The sequence below is a fragment of the Scyliorhinus canicula genome, chromosome 18 (genome assembly GCF_902713615.1).
Source record: "Scyliorhinus canicula chromosome 18, sScyCan1.1, whole genome shotgun sequence".
Taxonomy (NCBI): Eukaryota; Metazoa; Chordata; class Chondrichthyes; order Carcharhiniformes; family Scyliorhinidae; genus Scyliorhinus; species Scyliorhinus canicula.
In genome coordinates this window covers 81,695,834-81,723,081 of record NC_052163.1, presented here as the reverse complement: position 1 = coordinate 81,723,081, position 27,248 = coordinate 81,695,834, and the positions used below count along the sequence as shown (strand labels likewise).

Genomic DNA, 27,248 nt, shown 5'->3' with positions numbered 1-27,248 from the left:
GGAGCCATTCATTCCCTCCTTACCTGATCACAGTGATACTAACTGGTAACAGGAGGGATAAAGGATTGGATTTCTGAATATTCTAATAATTCATCAGAGTTCAAATAATGGTTAAAAACCACTCAAGATTCCAGAGATGATCTAGGCTCCTGAACCAGTTGACCTGTGTATGTCACCAGACTCCCACCCACCGTTACTGTGGTGATATGCATCACTGTAAATACACAAGGGGTTAATGTAAATACACGTAGACTAGATAGGCACTAGAGGGAGCACCAGAGACATGACACACAGACATTCAACCAATAGGCCAGTAAGTAGGACACGACCAATGGGCATGCACAACACACACAGAGGTGACACAACCACAGGAGGGCATTACACCAACCTATATAAAAGGACACAGCACACATGATCTTCCTCTTTCCAGTGGAGACACTCAGTGAGTAGACAGGGTTGATTTTAAACACATCACACCCTCCACCTGGATTGTAGCAGACTGGTTTATCAGTCTGAGTAGCTATAGAAGGATTAGCGGGAGAGTCGAATCCAAGTAGGAGAATCGTTAACAGTTTAATAAATGTGTTAAAGCTATCTCCAAGTCTGAACCTCCCTTTGTCAGAGTGCACATCAAGGAAGCAGCTTATGCTACGTCAAGAGCATAACAAAACATGGTACCTAGGAGTAACCTGTTGAATCCCTATAGTTCAACTCAACAAAACAGTGACAACCAGCAAAAGCCCCCAGGCAGGATGTTCGAGATTCCGATTCCATAGCGGCTCAGGTGCCACGGCAATCTCAGTGAAAACTGCCGTGCATTCAGGCAAAGGTTTGAGATCTTACTGGTAGCAGCCGACCTACAAGACATGGCCGATGCTGAAAAGACAGAACTTCTGCTCACCATCGTGGGTGCAAGAGCAGAAGAAACCTTCAAAACATTCAAGTTTTTTAAAGGGCAAGACAAGAGTGAATTCCAGACAGTCCTGGACAAATTCGAACGATACTGCGCAGAAAAGACAAAGAAACCAACAGAAATCAGTAAAAGAGGCGCCAATACTAACCAAGAGGCCGGGGTGGGCGAGCAGCAAACAACAATTTTGATGGTGGCCATCTTGGAAAAGGTGCCGCACATGTGCAGTTGAGAGAAATGAGCAAAGTAAAGGAACAGCGATCTGCGCAATCGCTGCCTACGCTCTACGTCACAAGCATCGTGACATCAGAGGCCCCGGGCCATGCCCACTTAAAGGGGAAATGTCCCAAAACAAGAAAAAAAAAATTAAGCCTCAAAACAAGATTCTTTCACCTGGAATGACAGCACAATGCTTGAAATTCGACCAGTAGCTGAAAGTAACCTCCACAGAACCCTCCAACAAGCAGTTAGAACCACCCAAAGAGATGATACAGTCCTTGAAGACTACAACTCAGACGATGATTTCATCATTGGAGATGGCGACCCCAGTACCAAATCCGAACCGTAACGAGATGTGTTCTAGACGACACAGACGCGGATGTGTTCTTCGGATTTGAGGATCTTCAGCCCAGTATATATGACATCCCGACTCATGAGTACAGGATTATGCTGCGGCCTGATGCCAAGAGACAGAGAGCGGTACAAGCCCACAGAGAGCGGCCTGCTGCCACACAGAAAGTGGTCCACACACCACTAAGGGTCCCAGCCTCCACACTGAAAGCGATGAAAGACTCCATAGTGAGACAACTGCACGTCTCCACACAGAAAGTGACTCCAGTGACACAAGGCTCCACAGCGAGCTCTTGGACAGACTCCACGATTGAAGGAACGCAAGACTCCAGCGAGCAGTCCTTGCATGAACAAGACCATGAGGGTCTAGCAACCTCCTCTGAGCAACCAGCAGCAGACGATGCAAGTCTGCCACGCTCAAGTAAACAACAGAAAGACTATGACAGTCTGCCATGCTCAAGTGCACAGCAAGAAGACTATGACAGTCTATCACGCTCCAGCGAACAAGAAGACTTTGACAGTCTACCCAGCTCAAGTGAACAACAAGAAGACACTGAGGCTCTACCCACTGTATGTGCGACAAGTGACAACGGCATCCCACTTCCCATACAAGATGTGCAATGTGACAGACCTCAGCTAGTGTGTACAGAGGCACTTGACAATCACAGTGAGACTACTGGTGACTCCGGTGACACCACGTTACTTCAAACCTCATTCGCTCGAGCCTCTCCGCAAGCAAATGCATTCCTGAACGTTTTGACTCCGGATGTGGAGCATCAAGAAACCTCAGCTGACACAGGTAAACCAGAAAGAGTTCCAGACGGGGAGCATCGACAAGCCAAAACTGACTCAGGTGAAACAGACCAGACTCCAGATGGGAAGAATCGACAAGCCAAAGCTGATTCAAGTAAGCCAGACATGACTCCAGACGGGGAGCGCCGCAAACTCAGTGACGGCACGCTCAAGGAAACAGAAGATGCCACAAAGCACGCTGACACGAGTAACTGTGTGAAGGACTCGTATTATCCACAGAGTGTGGTCCTTAAGCACAGCCAACACGACAACAAAACCAACCAACACAACAACATCAAAGACAACATCCAGAAGCGTACCAAAGGCAACAACGTCGACAACATGCATGACAAACACAATGCCACTGGAACTACGACTGATACGACGTGGTAAAACTCTGCCCATGAGGGACACTGTTACTGCTGAGCTCAGTATAGTGACACACCATGGCAGGACGACACAGATTGCATACATCGCTACCACAAGCATCGAAAGAAAGAAAGAGTCCACATCAGACAATGAAGTGATTTTACCACTTCTTGGTTCCTTAGGCACAGGGACACCGATGGCGTTCACAAGGACATGCCACCATCAAAATCACTAACTCACCAACCCAACAAGAAAGACACTCGATCATAATAATTAATGAATTTTGGACTCGTGCATATGATTTGGACTTATTGTTTAATGATCACTGTTATCATAACTTGTACATAGCATCACTTATCTACCTGTTTTTGTTCAATTTTCTTTAACACTGTACAGAAAATATGTAACATGAAAAAGCGGGGGATGTGGTGATATGCATCACTGTAAATACATAAGGTGTTAATGTAAATACACGTAGACTAGCTAGACACTAGAAGGAGCACCAGAGACATGACACACAGACATTCAACCAATAGGCCAGTAAGATAGGACACAACCAATAGGCATTCACGACACACACAAAGGTGACACAGCCACAGGAGGGCATTACACCAACCCATATAAAAGCACACAGCATACATGATCTTCCTCTTTCCCGTGGATACACTTAGTGAGTAGACAGGGTTGATTTTAAACGCATCACACCCATCAAGATTAGGGAACCATGGATGACGGGTGGAATTGTGAGACTAGCTAAGATGAAAAAGGAAGCTTACATAAGATCGGCGACTCAAAACTGATGAAGCTTTGGAGGAATATCGGGAAAGTAGGACAAATCTCAAAAGCGCAATAAAGAGCAAAAGGGGTCATGAAATATCTTTGGCTAACAGGGTTAAGGAAAATCCCAAAGCCTTTTATTCGTATATAAGGAGCAAGTGGATAACTAGAGAAAGGATTGGCCCACTCAATGACAAAAGAGGGAAATTTTGCATGGAGTCAGAGGAAATGAGTGAGATTCTTAATGAGTACTTTGCATCGGTATTCACCAAGGAGAGGGACATGACGGATGTTGAGGCTAGGAATGGATGTTTAAATACTCTAGGTCATGTTGGCATAAGGAAGGGGGAGGTTTTGGGTATTCTAAAAGGCATTAAGGTGGACAAGTCCCCAGGACCTATCCCAGGTTACTGAGTGAAGCGAAGGACGAAATAGCTAGGGCCTTAACAGATATCTTTGCAGCATCCTTGAGCACGGGTGAGGTCCCGGAGGACTGGAGAATTGCTAATGTTGTCCCTTTGTTTAAGAAGGGTAGCAGGAATAATCCAGGGAATTATAGACCTGTGAGCTTGACGTCAGTGGTAGGCAAACTGTTGGAGAAGATACTGAGGGATAGGATCTATTAACATTTGGAAGAAAATAGACTTATCAGTGATAAGCAGCATGGTTTTGTGCAGGGAAGGTCATGTCTTACAAACCTAATAGAATTCTTTGAGGAAGTGACAAAGTTCATTGATGAGGGAAGGGCTGTAGATGTCATATACATGGACTTCAGTAAAGTATTTGATAAAGTTTCCCATGGCAGGTTGATGGAAAAAGTGAAGTCGTATGGAGTTCAGGGTGTACTAGCTAGATGGATAAAGAATTGGCTGGGCAACAGGAGACAGAGAGTAATGGTGGAAGGGAGTGTCTCAAAATGGAGAAAGGTGACTAGTGGTGTTCCACAGGGATCCGTGCTCGGACCACTGTTGTTTGTGATATACATAAACGATCTGGACAAAGGTATAAGTGGTCTGATGAGCAAGTTTGCAGATGATACTAAGATTGGTGGAGTTGCAGATAGCGAGGAGGACTGTCAGAGAATACAGCAGAATATAGATAGATTGGAGAGTTGGGCAGAGAAATGGCAGATGGAGTTCAATCCAGGCAAAAGCGAGGTGATGCATTTTGGAAGATCTAACTCAAGAGCGGATTATATGGTCAATGGAAGGGTCTTGGGGAAAATTGATGTACAGAGAGATCTGGGAGTTCAGGTCCATTCTACCCTGAAGGTGGCAATGCAGGTCGATAGAGTGGTCAAGAAGGCATACAGCATGCTTGCCTTCATCGGACGGGGTATTGAGTACAAGAGTCGGCAGGTCATGTTACAGTTGTATAGGACTTTGGTTAGGCCACATTTGGAATACTGCGTGCAGTTCTGGTCGCCGCATTACCAGAAGGATGTGGATGCTTTGGAGAGGGTGCAGAGGAGGTTCACCAGGATGTTGCCTGGTATGGAGGGTGCTAGCTATGAAGAAAGGTTGAGTAGATTAGGATTGTTTTCATTGGAAAGACAGAGGTTGAGGGGGGATCTGATTGAGGTCTACAAAATTATGAGAGGTATGGACAGGGTGGATAGCAACATGCTTTATCCAAGAGTGGGGGTGTCAATTACAAGGCGTCACGATTTCAATGTGAGAGGGGGAAAGTTTAAGGGAGATGTGCGTGGAAAGTTTTTTACACAGAGGGTGATGGGTGCCTGGAATGCTTTGCCAGAGAAGGTGGTAGAGGCGGGCACGATAACATCATTTAAGATGCATCTGGACAGATCTATGAACGGGTGGGGAACAGAGAGAAGTAGACCTTGGAAAATAGGCAACAGGTTTAGATGAAGGATCTGGATCGGCACAGGCTGATAGGGCCGAAGGGCCTGTTCCTGTGCTGTAATTTTCTTTGTTCTTTGTTCTTTTGTTCACCACCTGGATTGTAGCAGACTGGTTCATCAGTCTGAGTAGCTATAGCAGGTTTAACAGGAGAGTCGAATCCAAGTAGGAGAATCGTTAACAGTTTAATAAATATGTTCAAGGTATCTTCAAGTCTGAACCTTCCTTTGTCAGAGTGCACAACAAGGAAGCAGCTTATGCTACGTCAAGAGCATAACAAAACAGTTACAATATGTGAATTGGGCAAATGTAACTGATCAGACTTCCATTATTTACCTGATCTGTAGAACTGGAATGATGATTGTTTGGCATCAATGGCGACTGATATTGGTCCAACAGTGGCCACTGCTTCAGCCAGCGCCACTTCATTACCCCTGGCTACGAAGCTGGAACCATGGCATGTGGTTGCACTGTATTTAGAATTATACTTACAGGTGCTTTCCTGTAAGAGAGGAAATCAGAAGAAAAACATTTAACTAGATACGAAAACTAATCCTCGGTGTAAAACTGACGGTTCAGCTGTTGGTCATGATTATTTAACCCTTCAGGCTTAGCCTTGAAGGTCTGTCAATCTGCCAACCTTACCTGGCCTACTTGTGACTCTAGATCCACAGCAATGTGGTTGACTCTTAACTGCCCACTGAAATGGTCCAGATGAATGAATTTTTAAAAAGAATCAAATTGATAAAACCTTCACTCAGATTTAAAAGAGATGCAAAATGTATTATCCATGATTTAACTACTTTTTTAAAAACTGCCAGCAATGGATACCAATCAAGTTTTGGGTTCAGTTCTGAACATCGAGGATAATTTCTAGCAACTGTTAGCATTTTTAAATTAATAAAACTTGGTGAAAGGCCAAAGTGAGAATGAAGGACATCATTCACGTGGAAGGGAGCTAAAGAGGCCAAAGATTACACTTGAACCAAAAAGATTGCCTGGGTTCAGCACAATGTAGTTGCATATAATCAAACAGTGCAGCAGAATATCCAATCTTCCTCCCAATTGAATAAACAGAGAGAAAATGAGAAGAACCTATCGTGCACAGGATCCTCTCCACCTAATTATCCTCAATGTAAAAGTAAAGTCGCCATAGTCCCAGATGACCTCGGCTGCTTTCCCCTTTGAGGGTGAGAGCTGACTGGTGGTGGGTTAGCGTGAGGATCACCACATCTCAGGCAAGGGGCAAGGTTGAGAAGGAGGGCCCCCCCCTATTGTCCTCAATGTGCTGTGCTGAAGAAACCGGGAAATCAATTCTGATGAATTACGGCATGTAGAAGTTCATGGATTAACTTCACATTTCAACATACTGGGGCACTGGGGAGGTGAAAAAAAGCACAAGGCAGCATTTGAAGCTAAAGGTGCAGATCTCCAAAAAAAATACATAACTCGCTGTAAAATGTTTTTGGATGTCCTGATGTTGTGGCAAATGCCTCCATCAGAAGCCCCCTCCTGACTGGGATCATCCTCCCCTCAAGGCCCAAAGACTTCCAGACCCTCCCACACCGACCTATACCCCAGGACCCCAAATGCTCCCTCACGACCGCCCCAGTTGTCCCCTACCCCCTCTTTCTCAATGACATTTACCTTCAGCTCCCTGCAGTTCATTCCAGGCACATTATTGAAGTGCCTCTTATGGCCACTGCAGCGCTGTGCCTGGAGGGGCTGTGGAGCTGCCAGCCAACCTGATTGGCCAGCTGCTCTCCCAAGCGGGACTTCTGCCCAAGTGAGAATTGAAGTCCCGCCTTGTGGAGCATTAAACGGCAGTGGTCTTGTTCGAGTCAGTGGGGATGTGTTTTTGCTGGATAGCGAGGAGTCGGCTTTAAAATTCAGGCCAATTAATAATTATTATATATGCACACACATAATTTGATACATTTCTGTAAAGTTTTCTTTTTTTTTGTCAGATTGCCCCTTTACAGAGCAGTTATTCTGTTAATTTGTTAATTTGATTATTTGATATGTATATAAACTCTTATTGAAACTTGTGTTGGTTTGCAGAGTCAGGAGCTAAACGTTGCAGTGTCTCACTTAATGAATAAATCTAAAAGCAAGGGGAAATTGTCATCTGATGGCCTCCTTCACCAACTGGCTGTAAGGTGTTTAGCAGATTGATGGATCCCAGCTGGCAAAGGGATGGGAGTTCTACAGCTGTCCTCAGCTACAGGAGGTAAAGCAACCAGACATCTCGGCCGCAATTCTCCAACCATTCACAGGCGGCGGGTTTCTCTGTTGCTGCCGGCAGCGCATCCCCGCCCGCAGGGTTTCCCAACAGCATGAGGTGGCTTCAATGGAAGTCCCATTGACAGCAGCGAGTTCAGAGAATCTTGCCGTCAGCGAACGGCGTGCTGCTCGTCCCCTCGTTCCTAATCCCTATCTGATCAAAAGTAGACATGTACAGATTGAGTGAAGCCAGGATCAAGCTTGGCTGCCATGATACCGTGGCTGAATGGGCCCAGTATCAAGGCACAGAGATGAAGGAAAGCTATTTAGGTGACGTACTACCGACGACCTTAGAATTGTGGAACTGCACTCCAGCATGAAGCAGTAACATTCAGGAAAGTTGGAAAGCAATGGGAGAAAATTTGGAGAAACTTACCTTTGCGGTGTAAGGATAATAATCCTCTGTGTCAATCCCACCATTAGACTGAACGTAGTTGAAGGCATATTCCATCAGCCCACCATTGCAGCCATGGTTGCCCTCTGAATTGGAACAATCAACGAGGTTCTGTTCACTCAAGGAGATGAGCTTTCCCGTCTTCTTGTATGTCTGTCCCTCAAGGGCACCAACAGCACTGAAAGCCCAGCATGAGCCACATCTTCCCTGGTAAGATAACAGTAACTGATATGAATACAGTAATAGCTACAACATCTCAAATGAAATTTTTAGACACATTATGGCTTAAGAATGGCCCACAGTAAACATGGTTTAAGCAATAGCAAGAGAATTGAGGTGGGGGTATGTCATAGGTCCAAATGAAAGAGGAAACTGAGCTTCGCGTGTAATAGGCAATGCAATAACGGTAATAATAACCAACAACAGGAAGAAGAGGATTTGAGCCCCCTGCTGCCACTGTAACCGTGACTGGGCCTCCAACGCTATTTAATATTTACATCTACACATTAGTGTTCGGTATTTACAGTGGCTGTTGAGGTTCAGCCAGAGCTCCTGCCATTTGACGGTAGGGGTGGCCCTTAGCTCTACCCCCACAGGTGCAGTTGGGGTCCTTCCCCTTGTTCATCAGTAAACTCCGTTCAGCTGGGAAGGGGGTGGGGGGAGGCCACCCTCCCCCTGTGAGCTTGGGTTTTCGAGGGAGGGTGGGTCTGCTCGTTACCTCAGTTTCTCCCCGTGTGGTGGAGGCTTGTGATCCTTCCAGTGAGTGGCCCTCCTCTCCATTCTTTCCCTTTTAGCCTTCTGGGATGGCCACTTCCAGAATACAAAATGGACACTCGCAAAGAATGTAGGGAACTGTGGACAATCTTAGGAAAGCAAGCAGGCACAGAGCCTGCATGCATATTGGGGGAATAGCTGCCAAACGGAGTTGAAACTATAGGTCAATTAGCATATTGATGCCCCATCTCCGGGAACAAAGGAAAGACGCTCAAGCAACCGATCTAGCTCCAGACACCCCGGCGCCAGTTCCCCAAACCAAAAGTGTAAACAAAGCCAGGCCAACGGCCACCTAGGACACGCCCAGCCATCAGGACACCCATCCCTTTATTGGTCAAGATCAATACCAGTGATCGAGAAGCGACCCAATTAATTGGGGCCAAGTTTAAGGCCCGCCTAAAAGCACGCGAAGCCCCTCCGGGTATAAGAAGGAACCCCCATGAGAGAATCGCTCTGTTGGATTTGGCTCTCAAAGCGGAGAGACCCATCCACCAGCTACACCAGAAACACGTAAGTCCAAGGTCAACGCTCACTACCAGACAGATGACCTTAGCTGTTCTCCTGTTACCTCTTCGAACCCAACAACCTCAGATCCGAACAACGGCCATTGTTCCTCTGACTGAGTGGGTACCTGAAGCTAAGTATAGGCGTTAGCGTTAGAGATAGTTCAGTTTGTAGTACTTTGTGCATGAGTAGATATTACTGTGTGTGTAAATAAATAGTATTGACTTTGAACTAGCTAACTGGTTTATTGGCTCTTTGATCAGTATTCGGTTTTGAGCCTTGTGGCGGTTTCGAGAGATACCTGGCGACTCTAAAGCAAACATAATTAGGATTAAGGGAGGCGCCATATTTATAGCAAGTAAACAGAGCAACACCCTGTTCCTCCCGAGCTCCCCTCCCTCTGAATAGCTTTCCCTATCCCTCCTTTTCTGCCCCCCTTCCCTAATTAGCTGCACCCTTTGTTAAAAGCTCATCTGGACTCGAAACGTCAGCTCTTTTCTCTCCTTACAGATGCTGCCAGACCAGCTGTGATTTTCAAGCATTTTCTCTTTTGATTTCCCATTCCAGATTCCGCAGTAATTTGCTTCTTTCCCCAGGTAGTTTGGGTCACTTTAAACGGTAGTTCTTCCAGCTCCGCTCCTTCTCGGGGTTTCACCAGGAAGATTTTGCTCTTTCCCAGGTTGCGTTTGTAACCTGAGAAGGTGCTGAACTCCATAAGGAGTCCTGTTATCTTTCCCATACTGGCTAGGAGTTTTGATGCATAGAGGATCAGGTCAACCGCATAAAGCGAGACTCTATGCTCTCTGTCTCCTCCCCAGATGCCCATCCACCAATCCGCCGATCGAAGGGTGATGGCCAGTGAATCGATTGCCAGTGTGAACAGGAGCGGGCATAACGGGCACCCCTACCTCGTTCCCCCGTGCAGCTGGACATATACGGAGCTGGTGGAGTTCGTCCGTACGCTCGCCATAGGAGCGTTGTACAGGAGCTTCACCCACGCCGTCAACCCTGATCCAAACCCAAAATGTTCAAGCACCTCCACAAGATACCTCCATTCTACTCAATCAAAGGATTTCTCAGTGTCCAGGGAGACGGTCAGCTCTGGTGTCTTCTCCCCGGATGGGGTCATTATTACGTTCAGCTGGCATCTGATGTTTGCCGTACGCTGTCTCCCCTGAACAAACCCGGTCTGATCTTCCGCAGTCACTTCTGGACGGCAGCTCCAGTCGCCTTGCCAGTGCGTTCGCTAAAATTTTAACATCAGGGGCCAGCACGGTGGCACAGTGGTTAGCATTGCTGCCCACGGCGCTGAGGACCCGGGTTCGAATCCCGGCCCTGGGTCACTGTCCGTGTGGAGTTTGCACATTCTCCCCGTGTCTGCGTGTGTTTCCCCCACAACCCAAAGATGAGCAGGTTAGGTGGATTGGCCAAGCTAAATTGTCCCTTCATTGGAAAAAAAATAATTGGGTACTCTAAATCTATTTTTAAAAAGATTTTCACGTCAGTATTTAAGAGAGAGATAGGTCTATATGATTCACACTCTGTCGGGTCTTTGTCCTTCTTGGAAATCAAAGAGATTGAGGCTTGTGCCAGTGTGGGCGGCATGGTCCCCTTTGACAGTGAGCCGTTGAACATTTCCCACAAGTGCGGGGCCAACGCTGCTGACAATATTTTGTACAAGTCTACTGGGAATCCGTGCGCTCCAGGGTCTCTCTCTGATTAAATGGAATTGATGCACTCCACAATTCTGTCCAGCCCCAGCGGTGCTTCCAGCACCAGTTTCCTGTCCTCCCCCAGCACCAGCATATCCTGTCTGTCGAGGAACTGTTCCATCCCCAAGACCCTTTCCGGGGGCTTGGAGGTGTATAGCTCTCGATAAAAGTGCGTAAAGGATTTATTGACCTTGTCTAGGTCCCCTACCATACTACCATTACTGTCCCTAACTTGATCTATCTCTTTCGTGGCTTCCTGTTTTCTCAAGTGGTGTGCCAGCCTGCGGCTGGCTTTGACTCCATGTTTGCCTGGCACAGCTGGTGGACTACCTTCCGTTTGGAGAGCAGGTCAAATCTGCAGCTTTTTCCTTTCCGCCAGCAGTTCCACGGTGGGGATATGGAGTACTGCCGATCCACCTCCAGTATGGAGTCGATCTGCCGCTGCCTGACTTCCCTTTATTTCCTGGCACTAGGGCCCTATAACCTGTAATTTCACCCCTGATGACCGCCTTTAGTGCCTCCCAGAACATGAAAGGTGAGGCCTCTCTAATCTGGTTGCAGGATAGATCATTGTTAATGGCTTGGGACACCTATGTACAGAATTCCTTATCAGCGAGGAGAGATGCATCCAGACTCCATGGGGGGCGTTCGGCACATCCCTTCTCCAACCACAGGTCAATGTAGTGCGACGCATGGTCGGAGATTACAATCACCGAGTATTCCACCTTTGTTACTCCTGGAAGCATCCTCTTCCCTACCACAAAAAAGTCTATCCATGAGTAGGCCTTGTGCACGTGGAAGAAGAAGGAGAATTATTTTTCTCTTAGGTGGTGGAACCTCCATGGGTCTGCATCCCCTCCATCTGCTCCATAAAGGTGTTCAATTATTGTGCCATGCCTGACACGTTACCTGTCCTGGTGTTGGACCTGTACACAGTTAATGTTGTCCCCCATGATTAGTCAGTGGGTGTCCAAGTCCGGGATTTCAGCCATCATTTCGAAATGAACTCTGCATCGTCCCAGTTTGGGGTGTATATGTTTACCAAAACTACCGGAGCCCCTTCTAGGGTCCCGCTGACGATTATGTACATCCCCCTGGGTCCTTCACTGCCCCGTCGCTGTATATGAGACTGTCCTGTTAATTAATATGGCCACCCCACCCTTGTAGTATTGTCGAAACATGAGTGAAACCCAGCCCATCCTTACTTGCTGTTGGTCCCTCTCTCTCAGGTGTGTTTCCTGTAGGAAGGCTACGTCCACCCTCAGACCTTTGATGGCTCTGGATCTCTTCATTGGGCAATTGAGGCCCCTCACGTTCCATGTAACTATCCTGATAGGGGGCTGCCACCTCTCCCCATTCTTTAGGATGGTTTTCTTGGCCTCCTCCGGGCATCAAAATAATACTCTTTCCCCTGGTATGTGACCGATAACTTGGCAAGGTAAAAGATGCTAAATCGTAGCTTGCTTTTGTATAGGGTAGATTTGGCGCTGTTAAATTCGGCACAGCGCTTGACCAGGTCTGCCCCAATGTCTTGATACAAGCAGGTGGAATGCCCTTCCCATTTGCACCCTCTCATGCCCTTTGCACCTCAGGATCCGCTCTTTGTTCTGATACTTGTGGAACTTTATAATTATCGCCTGGCTCTGGGCAGCTGCCAAAGCGACCTGTGGGCACGGTCCACCTCTGGGGCTTGATGAAGTCCTGCTCGCCGACCAATTCCCCTAGCGTCGCCGATACGTATTCTGTGGGGTTCCTCCCCTCCAACCTTCCAGCAGCCCCTAGATTCATAGGTTTTTGTCATCGAGACCTGTTCTCTAGGCCATCTATTTTTGCTTTTAAGTCCTTCTGGGTCTTGATTGGCTTCAAGCGCCACAATCTGGTCCCCTTGGTCCGTGGAGGCCTTCTTAAGGTGTCTCACCGTCGATTCTTGGGCCTCAAGCCGCCACTCCATTTTGGCCACTCCTTTTGGGGGCCTTTGCTGGCTCCACGGCTGTCTCGACAGCTGCCAGGAGGTCTCTCTTCAGCTGCTCTCTGTGTCCTTGGAGCTGGGAGGTGATGAAGGCCATACGTTTGTCCATCAGCGCTTGGGCCTGCACTGAAAACTCTGTGGAATCAGTCCTTCCTGGTTCTGTGCCAACTCGTGTGGGTGCCCGCTCCAAGGCTGAGGTTTTCCTTCCTCATCCTTGTTGGTTTTTCCGGCTGGGAGGTTGGCTCTTTCCAATTCTATTTTTCTATTTCTCGATGTGGTTTGCGGGGATTAGGCCCGGTTGGGTGGGGTTCATTAATTTATTTGATGGAGTTAAAAGATCGAATTCGAGATTTTCATACAAGAACCACCTTACATGCGACCGCTCAGCTCATGTCCACCATCGGAAATCATCAGAGACCCCCTGAATAAAGAGAGCCCCCACAGGCCCCCCTCGAAAATTGACCCCTGGCAAGAAGCCCTGCAGAAGAGAGATCCCTATCAGCAAACCCCCGAGGAGAGAGATCCCTATCTGGAAGCAAAGAACAATGTTTATAAACATCAAGCTTTGATTTAGAGCTACTGGACCATTTGAAACAGAATTAAGTGGTTTCCAATCACCTCCCTTCACGGTTGAGTGATTTTGAAATGGTCAGCTAGAAATTGATAGCACTTAACTCTGTTTGAAGTACTCCACCGTGGGACGAGGCAGGGATGTCCTATGTCCCCCCTGCTGTTTGCGCTTGCGATTGAGCCGTTGGCCATCGCATTAAGAAGTTCGGGAGCATGGAAAGGAATAGTGAGGGGGGAGATAGAGCATAGAGTGTCCTTGTATGCCGACGACTTGCTGCTGTATGTGCCGGAGCCGAGTGCGCCAATAGGAGGAATATTGGAGTTGCTGCAGGTATTTGGGTCTTTCTCTGGGTACAAGCTGAACTTGGACAAGAGTGAGTATTTCGTGGTGTCTCAACCGGAGGTGGGGGCAGGGGTGGTGGGGCTGCCATTCCGTAGGGCAGGGACTCACTTTAGGTATTTGGGGGTGCAGGTTGCCCGGGAGTGGGGGAGGCTTCGCAGATACAACATCATCAATTTGGTGGGGAGAGTGAAAGCCGACCTGGCGAGGTGGGATGGTCTCCCTCTGTTACTGGCGGGTCGGATGCAGGCGGTTAAAGTGAATGTGTTGCTGCGATTTCTGTTTATTTTTCAATGCCTACCGATTTTCCTGCCAAAGTCTTTTTTCAGGGAGATTGAGGGGGGGATTACCTCGTTTATATGGGGAGGGAAGGGGGCCAGAGTGAGAACGTTGCTGCTACAGAGGGGAAGGCAGGTAGGGGGTTTGGGTCTCCCGAACCTGATGTACTAGTACTGGGCGGCGAATGTGGAGAAGGTGCGGAGCTGGGTCAGAGGGGTTGATTCCCAGTGGGTCAGAATGGAGGAGCGTTCGTGCAGGGGGTCGGGGCTGAAGGCACTAGCAACAGCGCTGCTCCCGATAGCTCCAGGGAAATTCTCAGGGAGTCCGGTAGTAATAGCTTCATTGAAAATCTGGAGGCAGTTTCGCCAACACTTCAGGTTGGGGCAGGGTCGAGGGAAATGCTGATCCAGGAGAACCACAGATTTGAGCCAGGGAGGTGGGACGGAAGCTTTCGGAAATGGGAAGAGAAGGGGATTAAGACTATAAAAGATTTGTTTCCTCGGGGTCGATTTGCAGGATTGAGGGAGCTGGAAGCGAAATATGGGCTGGAGCAGGGAGAAGTGTTTAGGTATATGCAGGTTCGGGACTTTGCCAGGAAGGAGAGACAGAGCTTCCCGGAGGAACCGGCCTCCACGTTGTTGGAGGAGGTGCTGCCGGCAAGTGGACTGGAGTAGGGGACAGTGTCAGCGGTATACGGAGCTATGTTGGAAAAGGATAAGGCACCACTGGAGGGGATCAAAGCAAAGTGGGAGGAAGAATCGGGAGAGGTTATAGAGGAGGGGGTCTGGTGTGAGGTGCTCCGGAGAGTGAATGCCTCCACCTCGTGTGCGAGGTTGGGGCTGATACAGCTGAAGGTGGTGTACCAGGCACACCTCACGAGGGCAAGGATGAGCCGATTCTTTGAAGAGGTAGAAGATGTGTGTGAACGTTGTGGGGGGGCTGCCGCTAATCATGTTCATATGTTTTGGTCCTGTCCAAAGCTTGGGGAGTACTGGAAGGAGGTGTTTAGGGTAATTTCCAAGGTGGTGCATGTGAAGCTGGACCCGGGTCCCCGTGAGGCCATATTCGGGGTGTCGGACCAGCCAGGGTTGGAAACGGGTGCGGTGGCAGATATCATAGCCTTCGCCTCGTTGATCGCCTGAAGGCAGATCCTGCTGGGATGGAGAGCGGCCTCTCCACCCTGTGCCCTGGTGTGGCGAGGGGACCTGTTGGAATACTTGACCCTTGAGAAGGTTAAGTTCGAACTGAGGGGAAGCTCGGAGGGGTTCTACATGTCATGGGTACTATTTATTATGCACTTTCAAGAACTGGATAACATCGAACATTAGTTGGGGGGGGAAGGGTGGGTGGGGTGCGGGGGAGGGGGGCTGTGTATGTTGAAGATAGCTATGGGTAATCCCTGATTCCTTTTTTTTCTTTGTCATTTGTTTATGTTAACATGCGGGCTGATGTCTGGGCATGGTGGGAGGATGGGATCGTTGTTACTGTTATGGGGTTTGAGATATTTCTTGTTGGTTATTGATTGTTGTTGGGTGTAAATGCGGGAGAAAAATTGTGAAAAAGGTGAATAAAAATATTTATTTTTTAAAAAACTCTGTTTGAAGTGGTCCAGGAGCTGTCGATCAAAGCTTGATGTTTATAAACATTGCAGTTAGAGCACTTCAGGGTTATTCAATTGTGAAGGGCAATCAATTGAACAATGCTGACAGCTGAGGACTGTGGAAGTTGTCAATCATAGCCTAGAAGAATGAATATCAAAGAGAAATTAATGAATGGCTTGCAGATAAAAAATCTGAGGGTGTTTAAATACAGGTGACTGGTTTTCTCTTTCCAGGAATAACAGGCTCCTGTGCCTGAGCCAACCGCTGTATTGCCCAGGTGACTGTTAAAGCAGTATCCTTTTTACATCCTATGTCAGAACTGCTCTCTAGCTTCCAGGCAGGGGTCTCTCTTCTGGGGGGGTTCCCGTCAGGAATAATACTTCTTGGGGGTCTGTGCAGGTCTCTGTGGAGGGGGGGTCTGTTTATTTTGTTAAGTCTCTGGGAGGTGTTCCTTATTTAGGGGGTCTCTGTGGGGGGGTCTTTTTAGGGGGTCTCTTGCGGTGTTCCTTATTTAAGGTGTCTGTGGCGGGATCTATTTATTTAGGGGATCTCTGTGTCAGGGGGAGGTCAGGGCACCCCTGTACTGGGGGGAGGGTGGTGATCCAGAAAATCCAGGGGTTGGGGGCTCAATTGCACTGCGGGGACCTCACAGGGCCTCGCTATCACCCAAAATGGCTGCCTGATAGCACGATTCCCTAGGGAATCCCTTGCAATCCTCACCGTGCAATATTTGCATGAGGAAGGATTGGCAATCGCTTCCTGATTCGCGCTTCCGGCGAGAGTGCAAATCCGGTGCAATTCAGCTCCGGTGGAAGAACATAGGGCAGGATTCACCATTGGCCAATGCCGAAATCGCGAAACGCGATTGGCAGAGAACAGCCTTTGACACCAAAATCGCGGTAGGCGCTGGTTTGATGCCAAATCAGGATCCTCCAGCACCCCAAAAATGGCATAAATGCGTCGCATGCCTCCGATTTTTCCATCGTAAAACGCCACAGTCCCCTCGCCGGCATCGGCACTTTGCCTCCAAAACGGTGAGTCCAGCCCATAATAGTCTTCCAAACGGAGAATATCGCCCATGATCTTCCAATCTCGATTAAACATGTTCAGAGAAGCATGGGTCACATCCCTACAACCCAAAAAGATGTGCTGGGTAGGTGAATTGGCCACGCTAAATTGCTCCTTTATTAGAAAAAATTAATTGGGTGCTCTAAATTAAAACAAAAAACTTGTTTGGAAAAACATCTTTTTGAAGTCAGGGATCGAGGAAAGGTCAGAGACAGTGCTATCTTGGTGCTTCCACCAAGGAGTTAGTCTCAATGAAGCACTGATGGAGGCCTTATTGCATGTCATCCTTCAAGGCCTGGGTTAATGAAGGTTTTTGCCAGACTCAACTTGGAAAGAAATATAAAATGTGTCTAATACTATGCCCCTGGTTTTCCACATGGTATGTTCTGAATATCTGAATGGTGCTCAGACAGATACTGGGCTGGATTCTCCGCAGCCCCGCGCTGAAATCGTGTTCGGCACTGGGGCGGAGAATCCAATTTCACGCTGAAATCGGGCCCAGCGCCAGTCCCAGAGAATCGCCTTGTTCACGGAGTACTCCGCGCGGCCCGTCCAGCGATCCTCCGCTCCCGACCAGCTGAGTTCCCGATGACGTGGTTCTAACCACCTATCGCTGGTCGGGATGCACGCATGGCGGCTGCGGACTCAGTCCTGGTGGGGGGAGGGAGATCGGACATCAGGAGGGGGCCTTCATATGCGGCCGGGGGACAGATCAGCACGGTCGGATCTTCGGGCATGCGGCTGATCAGGGAGGTCTACATTCTTCATCTACCTCCGTGGTCCGACTCCACCACGGCGCTCGCCCGGCCGCTGGAGGCCGCCGCTGTGCGCGTGTGCGGACTCGAAACCGGAAGTGCGGTGGCCTATATCTGCAGCTAAAGCTGCGTGAACTACTCTGGGTCCCTGATAGCCCCCTGCAGGTCAATGAATCTGCTCCACTTTTTCACGGGAATCTTCAAAGTGAAACGCCAGCGTATTTATGCAGGCGTGGGGACATAGTCCTATTTTGGGAGAATCCAGCCCACTATCTCTAGACGGAAGGATGGAGAGTCATCTGAGACCTTGCTGTGTGACTGTTAGCTCATGAATGTCTCAGTCAGAGGGTTGGGGCTTCTCTGTCGACCTGTCAAACTGGGATTGATGTCAGGCATGAGGTAAATCTCCCTGTTCAAGACATTATCACAGATAAAGTGATCAGTCAACAGAAAGATGAAATGAAAATCGCTTATTGTCACGAGTAGGCTTCAATGAAGTTACTGTGAAAAGCCCCTAGTCACCACATTCCGGCGCCTGTCCGGGGAGGCTGGTACAGGAATCGAACTGTGCTGCTGGCCTGCTTGGTCTGCTTTAAAAGCCAGCGATTTAGCCAAGTGAGCTGAACCAGATGAGAATCAGTGCACAATTATAGATTTCTGAGGATTGAAGCCATGATTTGAAACCTGCCACAGGACTTCAGAAGAAAACCTCGGCCTCATTGTGCCCCTCTCCTTGATTGCACTGCATTCCCAATCCCCCGTCTAACCACTTACCTGAATTCCCTGGCCTGTTCATTCAGGTTAGCGCTTCCAATTGGATTGGCAAGGGACTGATGGGGACCATTACAGATTACGCACACTGGTAAAATCCCAGGGCCTGACGCTCAGCCCCTATCCAGACTTACTCACACTGGGATTAAAATCTGGGGCAGGATTCTCCCATACCCGGCGGGGCGGGGGTTCACGGCGGGACGGAATCCTCCGCACCTTTAGGGGCTAGACTCGCCCCGGAGTGGTTGGCGCCCCACCGGCTGGCGTGGAAGGCCTTTGGCGCCAAGCCAGCTGGGGCCGAAGGGACTCCACTGGCCGGCGCGGATCCACGCATGCGCGGGAGCATCGGTGGCTGCTGACATCATCCCGCGTATGCGCGGGGGGGGGGTTTCACCTACGCGTCGGCCATGGCGGAGGCTTACACGGCCGGCGCGTAGGAAAAGAGTGCCCACGATGGCACAGGCCCGCCTGCGGATCGGTGAGCCCGGATCGCGGGCCAGGCCACCGACGGGGCACCCCCCGGGGCCAAATGCCCCCCCCCCAGGACCCTGGAGCCCACCTGCGCTGCCAGGTCCCGCCTGGAAGGGACCTAGTTGAATTTACGTCGGCGGGACTGGCATAGAACCAGCGGGACCTCGGCCCATCGCGGGCTGGAGAATAGCCGGGGGGGGGGGGGGGGGGGGGCACCAATTCTCCAACCCAGCGGGGAAGGGGTCGGAGAATCCCGCCCCTGGTCTTTCATTCCTAGGTGAATTCCAAGTATCAAGTTGGAGGATTTGTGGAAATCTGACCTTGTTCTGCACTGCCGGAGAATACTATGACTCTGTTCTATGTTGTAACATGACAATATTCTCTTCAGATAGCTTAGCCACCATCCTTGTCATTTTACCTGGTTTTTCACTGCAGTAACGTAACCTTTGTCCCTCCAGTCAATACTCTGAGGAAGTCGGAATGGTTTGGGCCTAGTTGACGCAGGCTCTTTCCTGGTTGAATTTTTAATTTCAAGCAGGTGCAGCTGATTCATAAAATGTTGGAACTCCTCAGCTGTCTGTAAAACAGGTAGATCATTGCAGTTAGGATCAGAACCAAAATCTCCTCAAACCCATAAACCAAAGAGGCAGATCAGACACTACGGGCAGGATTTTCTGCAACACTCCGGTGGCTTGCTTTCTGGTGGAGGAGGACGCACGCCATAGGCCAGCAGTGGGATCTTCCAGTCCCACTGATGACAAAGGCGTTTTGCGTGGCACACCTGTCCCACCGCCTGTAACCCATTACGGATGGGAAGGGCTGGAAAATCTCACCCTAAAGTAAAGTAATCTTTATTGTCACAGGTAGGCTTACATTAACACCGCAATGAAGTTACTGTGAAAAGCCCCGAGTCGCCACATTCCGGTGCCTGTTTGGGTACACGGAGAGAGAATTCAGAATGTCCAAATTACCTAACAGCAGGTTTTTCAGGACTTGTGGGAGGAAACTGGAGCGGCCGGAGGAAACCTGCGCAAACACAGGGAGAAAGTACAAACTCCACACAGACAGTGACCCAAGCCGGGAATCAAACCTGGGACCCTGGAACTGTGAAGTAGCGGTGCTACCCACTGTGCTACGAGGCCGCCCAATTACTCTCTCTGTGATTTTACAGCCATTAGAAGCTTGCGACTGGTCCAATCTGCAGCTGGAAATGATGGCTAGCCCAGAATTAAACATGAACTTCAGACTGAATAAAGCCTGGGGCCAGTTAACCTGTAATGCCCCTATCAATTATGTTAATTCTTTCCTATGTATATAATTAAAGCAGGTTGGATTGAGTAATGCGATTGAAATTCCTCCTGGCCCTGGGCTTTCCCCATTCTTCTTCACTTCTAAAGATCATGACTTATATTGGACTCTATTTGTATTGCCATTTTTAACATTCCAAGTAGCTATTCCTTAAAGTATAAGCCTTATGTCAGCAGGTTATTTTACCATGTTAGCATCACCGTTCAGGCCAGCCCTGTTCTTACTTAATGTTGGCTGGGAATTGTTCAATGGGGATCTGGAGTAAGAACTCTCTCTGGAAATCCCCCTGTCGAGGCCTGTGTGATGAATATAATAAATTGGTGTTTATATTGTATTATATGTATCTGGTGCAGTAATGGTTTTAAATGCCTGGGTTACGGTCTGTTGCAGTAATTTTTTTAAAATTCTGGTCAAAAAGAGTGACAGACACTGTGACTGCAAAAGGGTGCAATTAAGATGTTGTAAAAGTGAGTACATTGTTATATGAAACAATGCTTACATTTAAAAGGAGAGGCTAATGGATTTTATTATGATTCCTGGGAAGCAGATAATTAGAGACATTGGGCATGATTTACTGGCCACATGTCACCGGAATCAGGATGCGGTTCGGCAGGTAGATCCTGGGAGAGACCTCTTCCGGGATCTATCTGACTCACCATGGGATCTCGCGAGATGTCACAATCCAGCACACAATAGGTAGGACCCAGATCTGGCTGATCTGCATATTAAAGTGTTGTATTAAGGCATACTTTAATATGCTCTCGCCAGAGTTACCCACACCACAGGATCTAACACCCTCTCCTTGGAGAACCCGACAGGCGCTGGTTAGTATTGGTCTCCACAAACAGGTTCCAGATGCACCGGCACTTGGGAGGGCCTCCCATTAGGATCAGGGGCCTCTGGGCTGCTGGACTCTGGGCAGGATGGTACCTGTGCCACTGATGCCACCTGGGCACCCTGACACTGCCAACCTGGCATCCTGGCAGTGACATCTGGGCACCCTGCAGTGCTGCCTGAGTGCCACCCTGTCACTGCTAGGGTGCCCAGGTGGCACTGCCAGCCTGTCAGGGACACCACCAGGGTGCCAAGTTGGCAGTGCCAAGGTACCCGCGTGGCATTTTTCCCGCACCGGGGATGGGGTCTTGGCTTACCCTGTCCTTGTTAGGTGGGGTGTGGGGACCCAATTACCCCTCCTTATAGCTGAGTTGGGGGTCCAGGGGTCATGTTAGGGGGTATTGAGATCAGGGCACCATTTCTCTTCCTGCACTGAGGAATTCCGCTCACCAGTGAGACTAAGTACAGCCTTGGGGAGGCGTTACCCCTTGTAGCCCCCTGTAGCCCTGAAATAAAACGCGTCTCGTTAGATAGCAGGGTCTTTCTCAGCGCTACGAGCAACGGGAAACACCCGGCTAAACGCACTCGACACGGGGCTCCGTTTTATTTCCATTAGACCTCTAAACTTAAGTAATTAAGTTTAAAGTTAAGTAATTAGGTGATTTGAGTGGGATAAAGATGGTGTAGTAATGAGAAGAGCCAGGTCTGTACCAGATCTCTAGCAGTCAGTTTAGATTTGGCTGTGAACAAACCAGCAGCTTCTGCAATAGGCTGTCGGGTTGAGCAATAGCCTGACGCAGACAGGAATCTGCAGGCTTTTTCCGCTCTCTCCCTCCATACAGTTTTTTGAAGGAATTCTTTATAAAGAGGCTGGCAAGTAATCATGTGTTTGCTAACTTTATTAAAAAGTGGGCTTTGACCTGTGATGGGTTTTGCTTGATTGGATAAAGAAGGGATCAGTTAGGAGTTAAAGTGTTTCATGTTATTGTTAAATATTATTTAACTGATAAGCTATATTTCTGTGCTGCTAAAGGTAGATTAATACTGTGTTAGTAATAAAGTTTGTTTCAATATACCATCTCCTTATTGTGCATGGAGTCAGTCCCGGAGTGACATCTCCTTTCCTCACAGCTTTTGGATTTCTGTCCTGTATCCTAGAAAATGTTGGGGTCTGGTCCGGGATCATAATATTTGTTAAATCTGCCAACACCTCAGATCGCCACACCTTGACAGACATGGGGTTGAAAAGTGATGAAATATTCATGGGACTTTGAGAGGAAAGAGAGTTTGGAGGAGGGTCAGTGGCTGGTGTGTGTGTCCTTTCACAAACCTCAGCATTAAATATCAGCAGTCTGTTCAAACGCTGAGACCAAGCTTGATCCATACACATAGGAGAACCCTTTTTGCCTGCTTTTAGGCATAAATGAGACAGTATTGGGAGGGAAGTCTGGAAAATCGTTCTGCTAACTTACTGCTGGTGGTCCAGCTGTTCTGAATTTTGGGCCTATTGTAATTTAGGAGGAGGCCATGCTTCCATTTGGGAGAAGCAGATCAGGCTCAACAGGAGGTGTCAGTGTTCCCAATGTGACTGCTACCTACTTAACGGATCAGAAAGCAGGAATTCCTTAGACACGGTTGCACAGGGGTTAGCACTGCTGTCTTACAGCGCCAGGGACCCAGGTTCAATTTGGGCCTTGGTTGACTGTCTGTGTGGAGTTTACACGTTCTCCCCGTGTCTGGGTCAGTTTCCTCCGGGTGCTCCAATTTCCTCCCACAGTCCAAAGATGTGCAAGTTAGGTGGATTGGCCTTACTAAATTGCCCCTTAAAGTGTTCAAAAGGTTAGGTGAGGCTACGAGGTTAGGGTGGGGGCGTGGGCTAGGCAGGCTGTACTTTTGGAGGGTCGGTGCAGACCTGATGGGCCAAATGGCCTCCTTCTGCGCTGTAGAGATTCTATGATTCCACGGCAACTTTGACATCTTTAAAACGACCTTTAGCTGCAGCCAATGAATACTAGAAACAAGTGAATGCTCTATGGATGCTCTGGTTTCCTCCCACAAATCCTGTAAGACGTGCTGTTAGGTAATTTGGATATTCTGAATTCTCCCTCCGTGAACAGGCGCCGGAATGTGGCGACTCGGGCTTTTCACAGTAACTTCATTGCAGTGTTAATGTAGCCATGATGTGGAGATGCCGGCGTTGGACTGGGGTGAGCACAGTAAGAAGTCTTACAACACCAGGTTAAAGTCCAACAGGTTTGTTTCAAACATGAGCCTTCGGAGCACTGCTCCTTCCTCAGGTGAATGAGGAAGGAGCAGTGCTCCGAAAGCTCGTGTTTGAAACAAACCTGTTAGACTTTAACCTAGTGTTGTAAGACTTCTTACAGTGTTAATGTAAGCCTACTTGTGACAATAAAGATTATTTATTTATTTATAAAGTGTGATGCTCTGTCTTTCTTCAGTCTCTCATGTATTTTGAGAATTAAAGGTTCCCATATGTTAACCTCCTTGTTTTTTATGGGATGAGGGTTTCACAAGTTAGGCCAGCATTAGTTGCCCATCCCTAATTGCTCTTGAGAAGGTGGTGATGAGCTGCCATCTTTAACCGCTGCTGTCCATGTGGTGTAGGTACACCCACAGTGCTGTTGGGGAGGGGATTCCCAAGATTTTACTGCTAAAGTTTCTCTGCTGCTGCAACTTGCTGTCCCTCACTCCGGTGTTCCCTCACCCCCGGTGCTTCTGCTCTTAAAGGGCCGCAGCAGACTGGGGATGGATTTCCTGCCCTCTCAAATGCCGAGTTTACCATCAACAGTATGAAGCTGGTTCTTGTATTTAAATGAGGCCCTTTCATTAAAATCGAGCACCTTGCCAGAGCAATCTCCCCAGCAACCACCCAACTGGTGTGAGATGAAGGTGACCATTCACCCAATATGACACCTGATAGCGACCACTGGGTAGTGATTGGGCTTCTGGGGCACTGATATCCATTATATTGCCCCTATTACCAACCTGACTCTGGTCAACACAATATAGATTCGGGATTGAGCCTCGGGCATTGTTGGTTAACGTGGCTCAATCTTACATGTTCTGATCTGTATCATAGGAGCCAAATTATGTACTGCAACATAACAGTTGTATTCATACTCACCAAGTCTCCAAAGTGGTTCATTCCCAACTGGAATAAGTGCTTCCCCATCGAGTGCTCCAGATTATGAAGCTGGATTAATTTCAAATTTTTCTCCCACACCATCCTTCTGTAATACCCTTCATCCTGAAAGAGAAAGAGGAAAAGAAATGAATCATGTGACAAATTATACGGCACCTTTATATTTCAAAAATACCTTAAACAGTTCCTAAAATGAAGTTCCTGTTATAAACTTGTACACGTTTCTCAGAGACACAAATAGTGTCAGGATACAAAGGCTGATTAAGAGTCTGACAGGCCACAGTGTAAACACCCTTTTCACGGCCGTGACTGTCTTCCGACCAGCCGACTGGGACCCGGGTTCGATTCTGGCCTCGGGTGACTGTCTGTGTGGAGTTTGCACTTTCTCCCTGTGACTTTGTGGGTTTGACATGCATCTGCCCCCTGCCCAGATATGGGCAGGTAGACTGGTCCTTGGTATGGGCCAAATTCTCGGCTCGGGACCTGGCCCCGATTTCTGCTGTACTGCAAGCTCTGCTGGAGAAACATGGGCCATGGGTGAGGACAGAGTGGGTTTTGACTGGGATGCGCCCAGAGTGAATTAACCCATTGGCATACGTTTAAGAAAATGGTGGTGTGGTGATATGATTTGCATAGCTGTCTGCCATTGCGGCAGAACACCGGCTTACCATTGGCCCTGGTCGTTCATGTGCCTCTCGACCAGTTGGTTGAGACCAGTCATGTGACAGCTCTCCGATTGGTCGAGAGGCTGAGTTAACCACGCCTCCTTGCCGAGGTATAAATAGTCGAAACTCTCTGCGGTCGTCCATTTTAGTGTAGACAACCGCAGGGCTAAGTTCTAGCTTATTAAAGCCTAACTTTTGTAAAGCAACTCGTCTCTCGTGCAATTGATGGCTCATCAATTTAATAAGCTAGATTTTTGAAGATGGAGTTCCGGATCAAGCTCGAATGCCTCCGCATCAGCCCGCAAACACCGAACTCTGCAGAACTTTTTCAACATTGGCTGACATGCCTCGAAGGATACCTGGAATCTGCAACCAGCCCCCCCACCATGGCACAGAAGCTGCACATCCTCCACTCCAGCGTGGGTATCGACGCCTACGCGATAATCAAGGAGGAAAAAGATTACGAGGCAGCCAGACTAAAGCTGAATGGACAATTCATTAAACCAGTCAACAGGGTATTCGCCCGACATCTGCTGGCCACCAGACAACAGCTCCCTGGTGAGTCACTAAACCAATATTACCAGGTCCTCGCTATCCTGGGGAGGAATTGCTCTTGCCTCGCAGTCGCAGCTACGGAGCACATGGAACTACTGATCAGAGACGCTTACGTAGCTGGGATGCAGTCCCCCGCTATCCGCCAGCGGATGCTGGAGAGAGACAACCTCAGCTTAACTGAGGCACGGACTCTCTCCACCTCCCTGGAGGTCACCGATCAAAACGCCCGTGCCTATGTCCCCAGCCTTGCGGCACCATCCTGGGTCTCCTGGCACGCTTCCCCACCACCATCCGCCGCTCCCGACCTCCCTCCGGCCTGTGCCGCGGGACGCCCCGACAAGTCCACGGGCCCCGCTGCTACTTTTGCAGGTTCGCGAAACACCCTCGCCCGCGCTGCCCAGCCCGCTCCGCCCTCTGTAAGAGCTGCGGGAAGAAGGGCCACTTCTCCACTGTCTGCCAGGCCAAAACGGTCGCTGCGATTCCTCTAGATGCCACGCAACACTCTTTCCCCACCCCCCCCCCCCCCCCCCCCCGGCCCCTGCGCCCGCCCTGTGCGCCTCTCTCTCTCCTCCGGGCCCTCTCGGTCCCCTCCTGAGCGCCACACAACTCTCTCCCCCGCCCCCGGGCCCCTGCGCCCAGCCTGCGCGCCTCCCTCGCTCCTCCGGGCCCTACCGGTCCCCTCCTAGCCGCCGCGCAACACTCTCCCCCCCCCCCCCCCCCCTCCCCCCGGGCCCCCGCGCCTGGCCTGCGTGCCTCTCTCTCTCCTCTGGGGCCTCCCAGTCCCCTCCTAGCCGCCGCGCAACACTCTCCCCCGGGCCCCCGCGCCTCACCTGCGCGCCTCTCTCTCTCCTCCCGGTCCCCTCCTGGTTGCCGCGCCTCTCTCTCCCCCCGGGCCCCGGCGCCCGACCAGCGCGCCTCTCTCGCTCCTCCGGGCCCTCCCGGTCCCCTCCTAGAAGCCGCGCAACTCTCCACCCCCCCGGCCCCCGGGCCTGACCTGCGCGCCTCTCTCTCTCCTCCAGGGCCCCTCCAGCGCACCGCGCTCCTCCCAGCTCGCCGCCCCCGGGCCCCCGCGCCTGGCCTGCGCGCCTCGCTGCCCCTGCTCGCAGCCGCTCCAAACGGCATGCCGGCACCGCTAGCCCCGCCTCCAGCAACCACGAGGGCCCCACGGGCACCGCCATCTTGGGGCACCGACCCCACGTGCGGGTCCTGGGCGCCGCCATCTTGGGGCGCCGACCCCACGTGCGGGTCCTGGGCGCCACCATCTTGAGGCGCCGACCCCACGTGCGGGTCCTGGGCGACGCCATCTTGGGGCCCCGACTCCACGTGCGGGTCCTGGCCACCGCCTTCCGGAACTGGCACGCAAGGTCCTTCCAACATCTACTCGGACGACGACAACGAATACGGATTTTCTCCACGGCTCGCGGCCATTCTGCTCGACCAGTCACGTCCACGACGTTCATCTACCTCAACAGCCACGAGACGGGCTGCCTGCTGGACTCCGGGAGCACGGAAAGCTTCGTTCACCCTGCCACGGTAAGACGCTGCGCGCTCCCTGTCCATCCTGTAAAACACAAAATGGGGTTAGCCTCAGGTTCGCACTCCGTCCACATCACCGGGTGCTGCATCGCGGACCTCACGGTCCAAGGGAAGGTTTTAAAAAATTATAAACTCCTTGTCCTCCCTGACCTTTGCGCACCAGCACTCCTAGGACTGGACTTCCAATGCAACCTGCAGAGCTTGACCTTCCAATTCGGCGGCCCTATACCCCCCTCACTGTCTGCAGACTCGCGTCCCTCAAAGTGGACCCCCTCCTTGTTTGCTAATCTCACCCCCGATTGCAAACCCGTCGCGACACGGAGCAGACGGTACAGCGCCCAGGGCCAGTCCTTCATCAGGTCCGAGGTCCAGAGGCTGCTGACGGAAGGGGTCATCGAGGGCAGCAACAGTCCCTG

General features: G+C 49.9%; 1 protein-coding gene across 1 annotated transcript in view; it reads right to left on the bottom strand.

Annotated features, from left to right (window-relative positions):
- Positions 1–27,248, bottom strand: part of LOC119953143 (procathepsin L-like) — a 48,719-nt gene that overhangs the window by 7,873 nt on the left and 13,598 nt on the right. Inside the window, exons 3-6 of the mRNA XM_038777038.1 lie at positions 24,059–24,181; positions 19,190–19,348; positions 7,940–8,164; positions 5,617–5,782 (exon numbers count right to left, since the gene is read on the bottom strand). Coding sequence (XP_038632966.1) covers positions 5,617–5,782; positions 7,940–8,164; positions 19,190–19,348; positions 24,059–24,181 — 673 coding nt within the window. The remainder of the gene's footprint in view (positions 1–5,616; positions 5,783–7,939; positions 8,165–19,189; positions 19,349–24,058; positions 24,182–27,248) is intronic.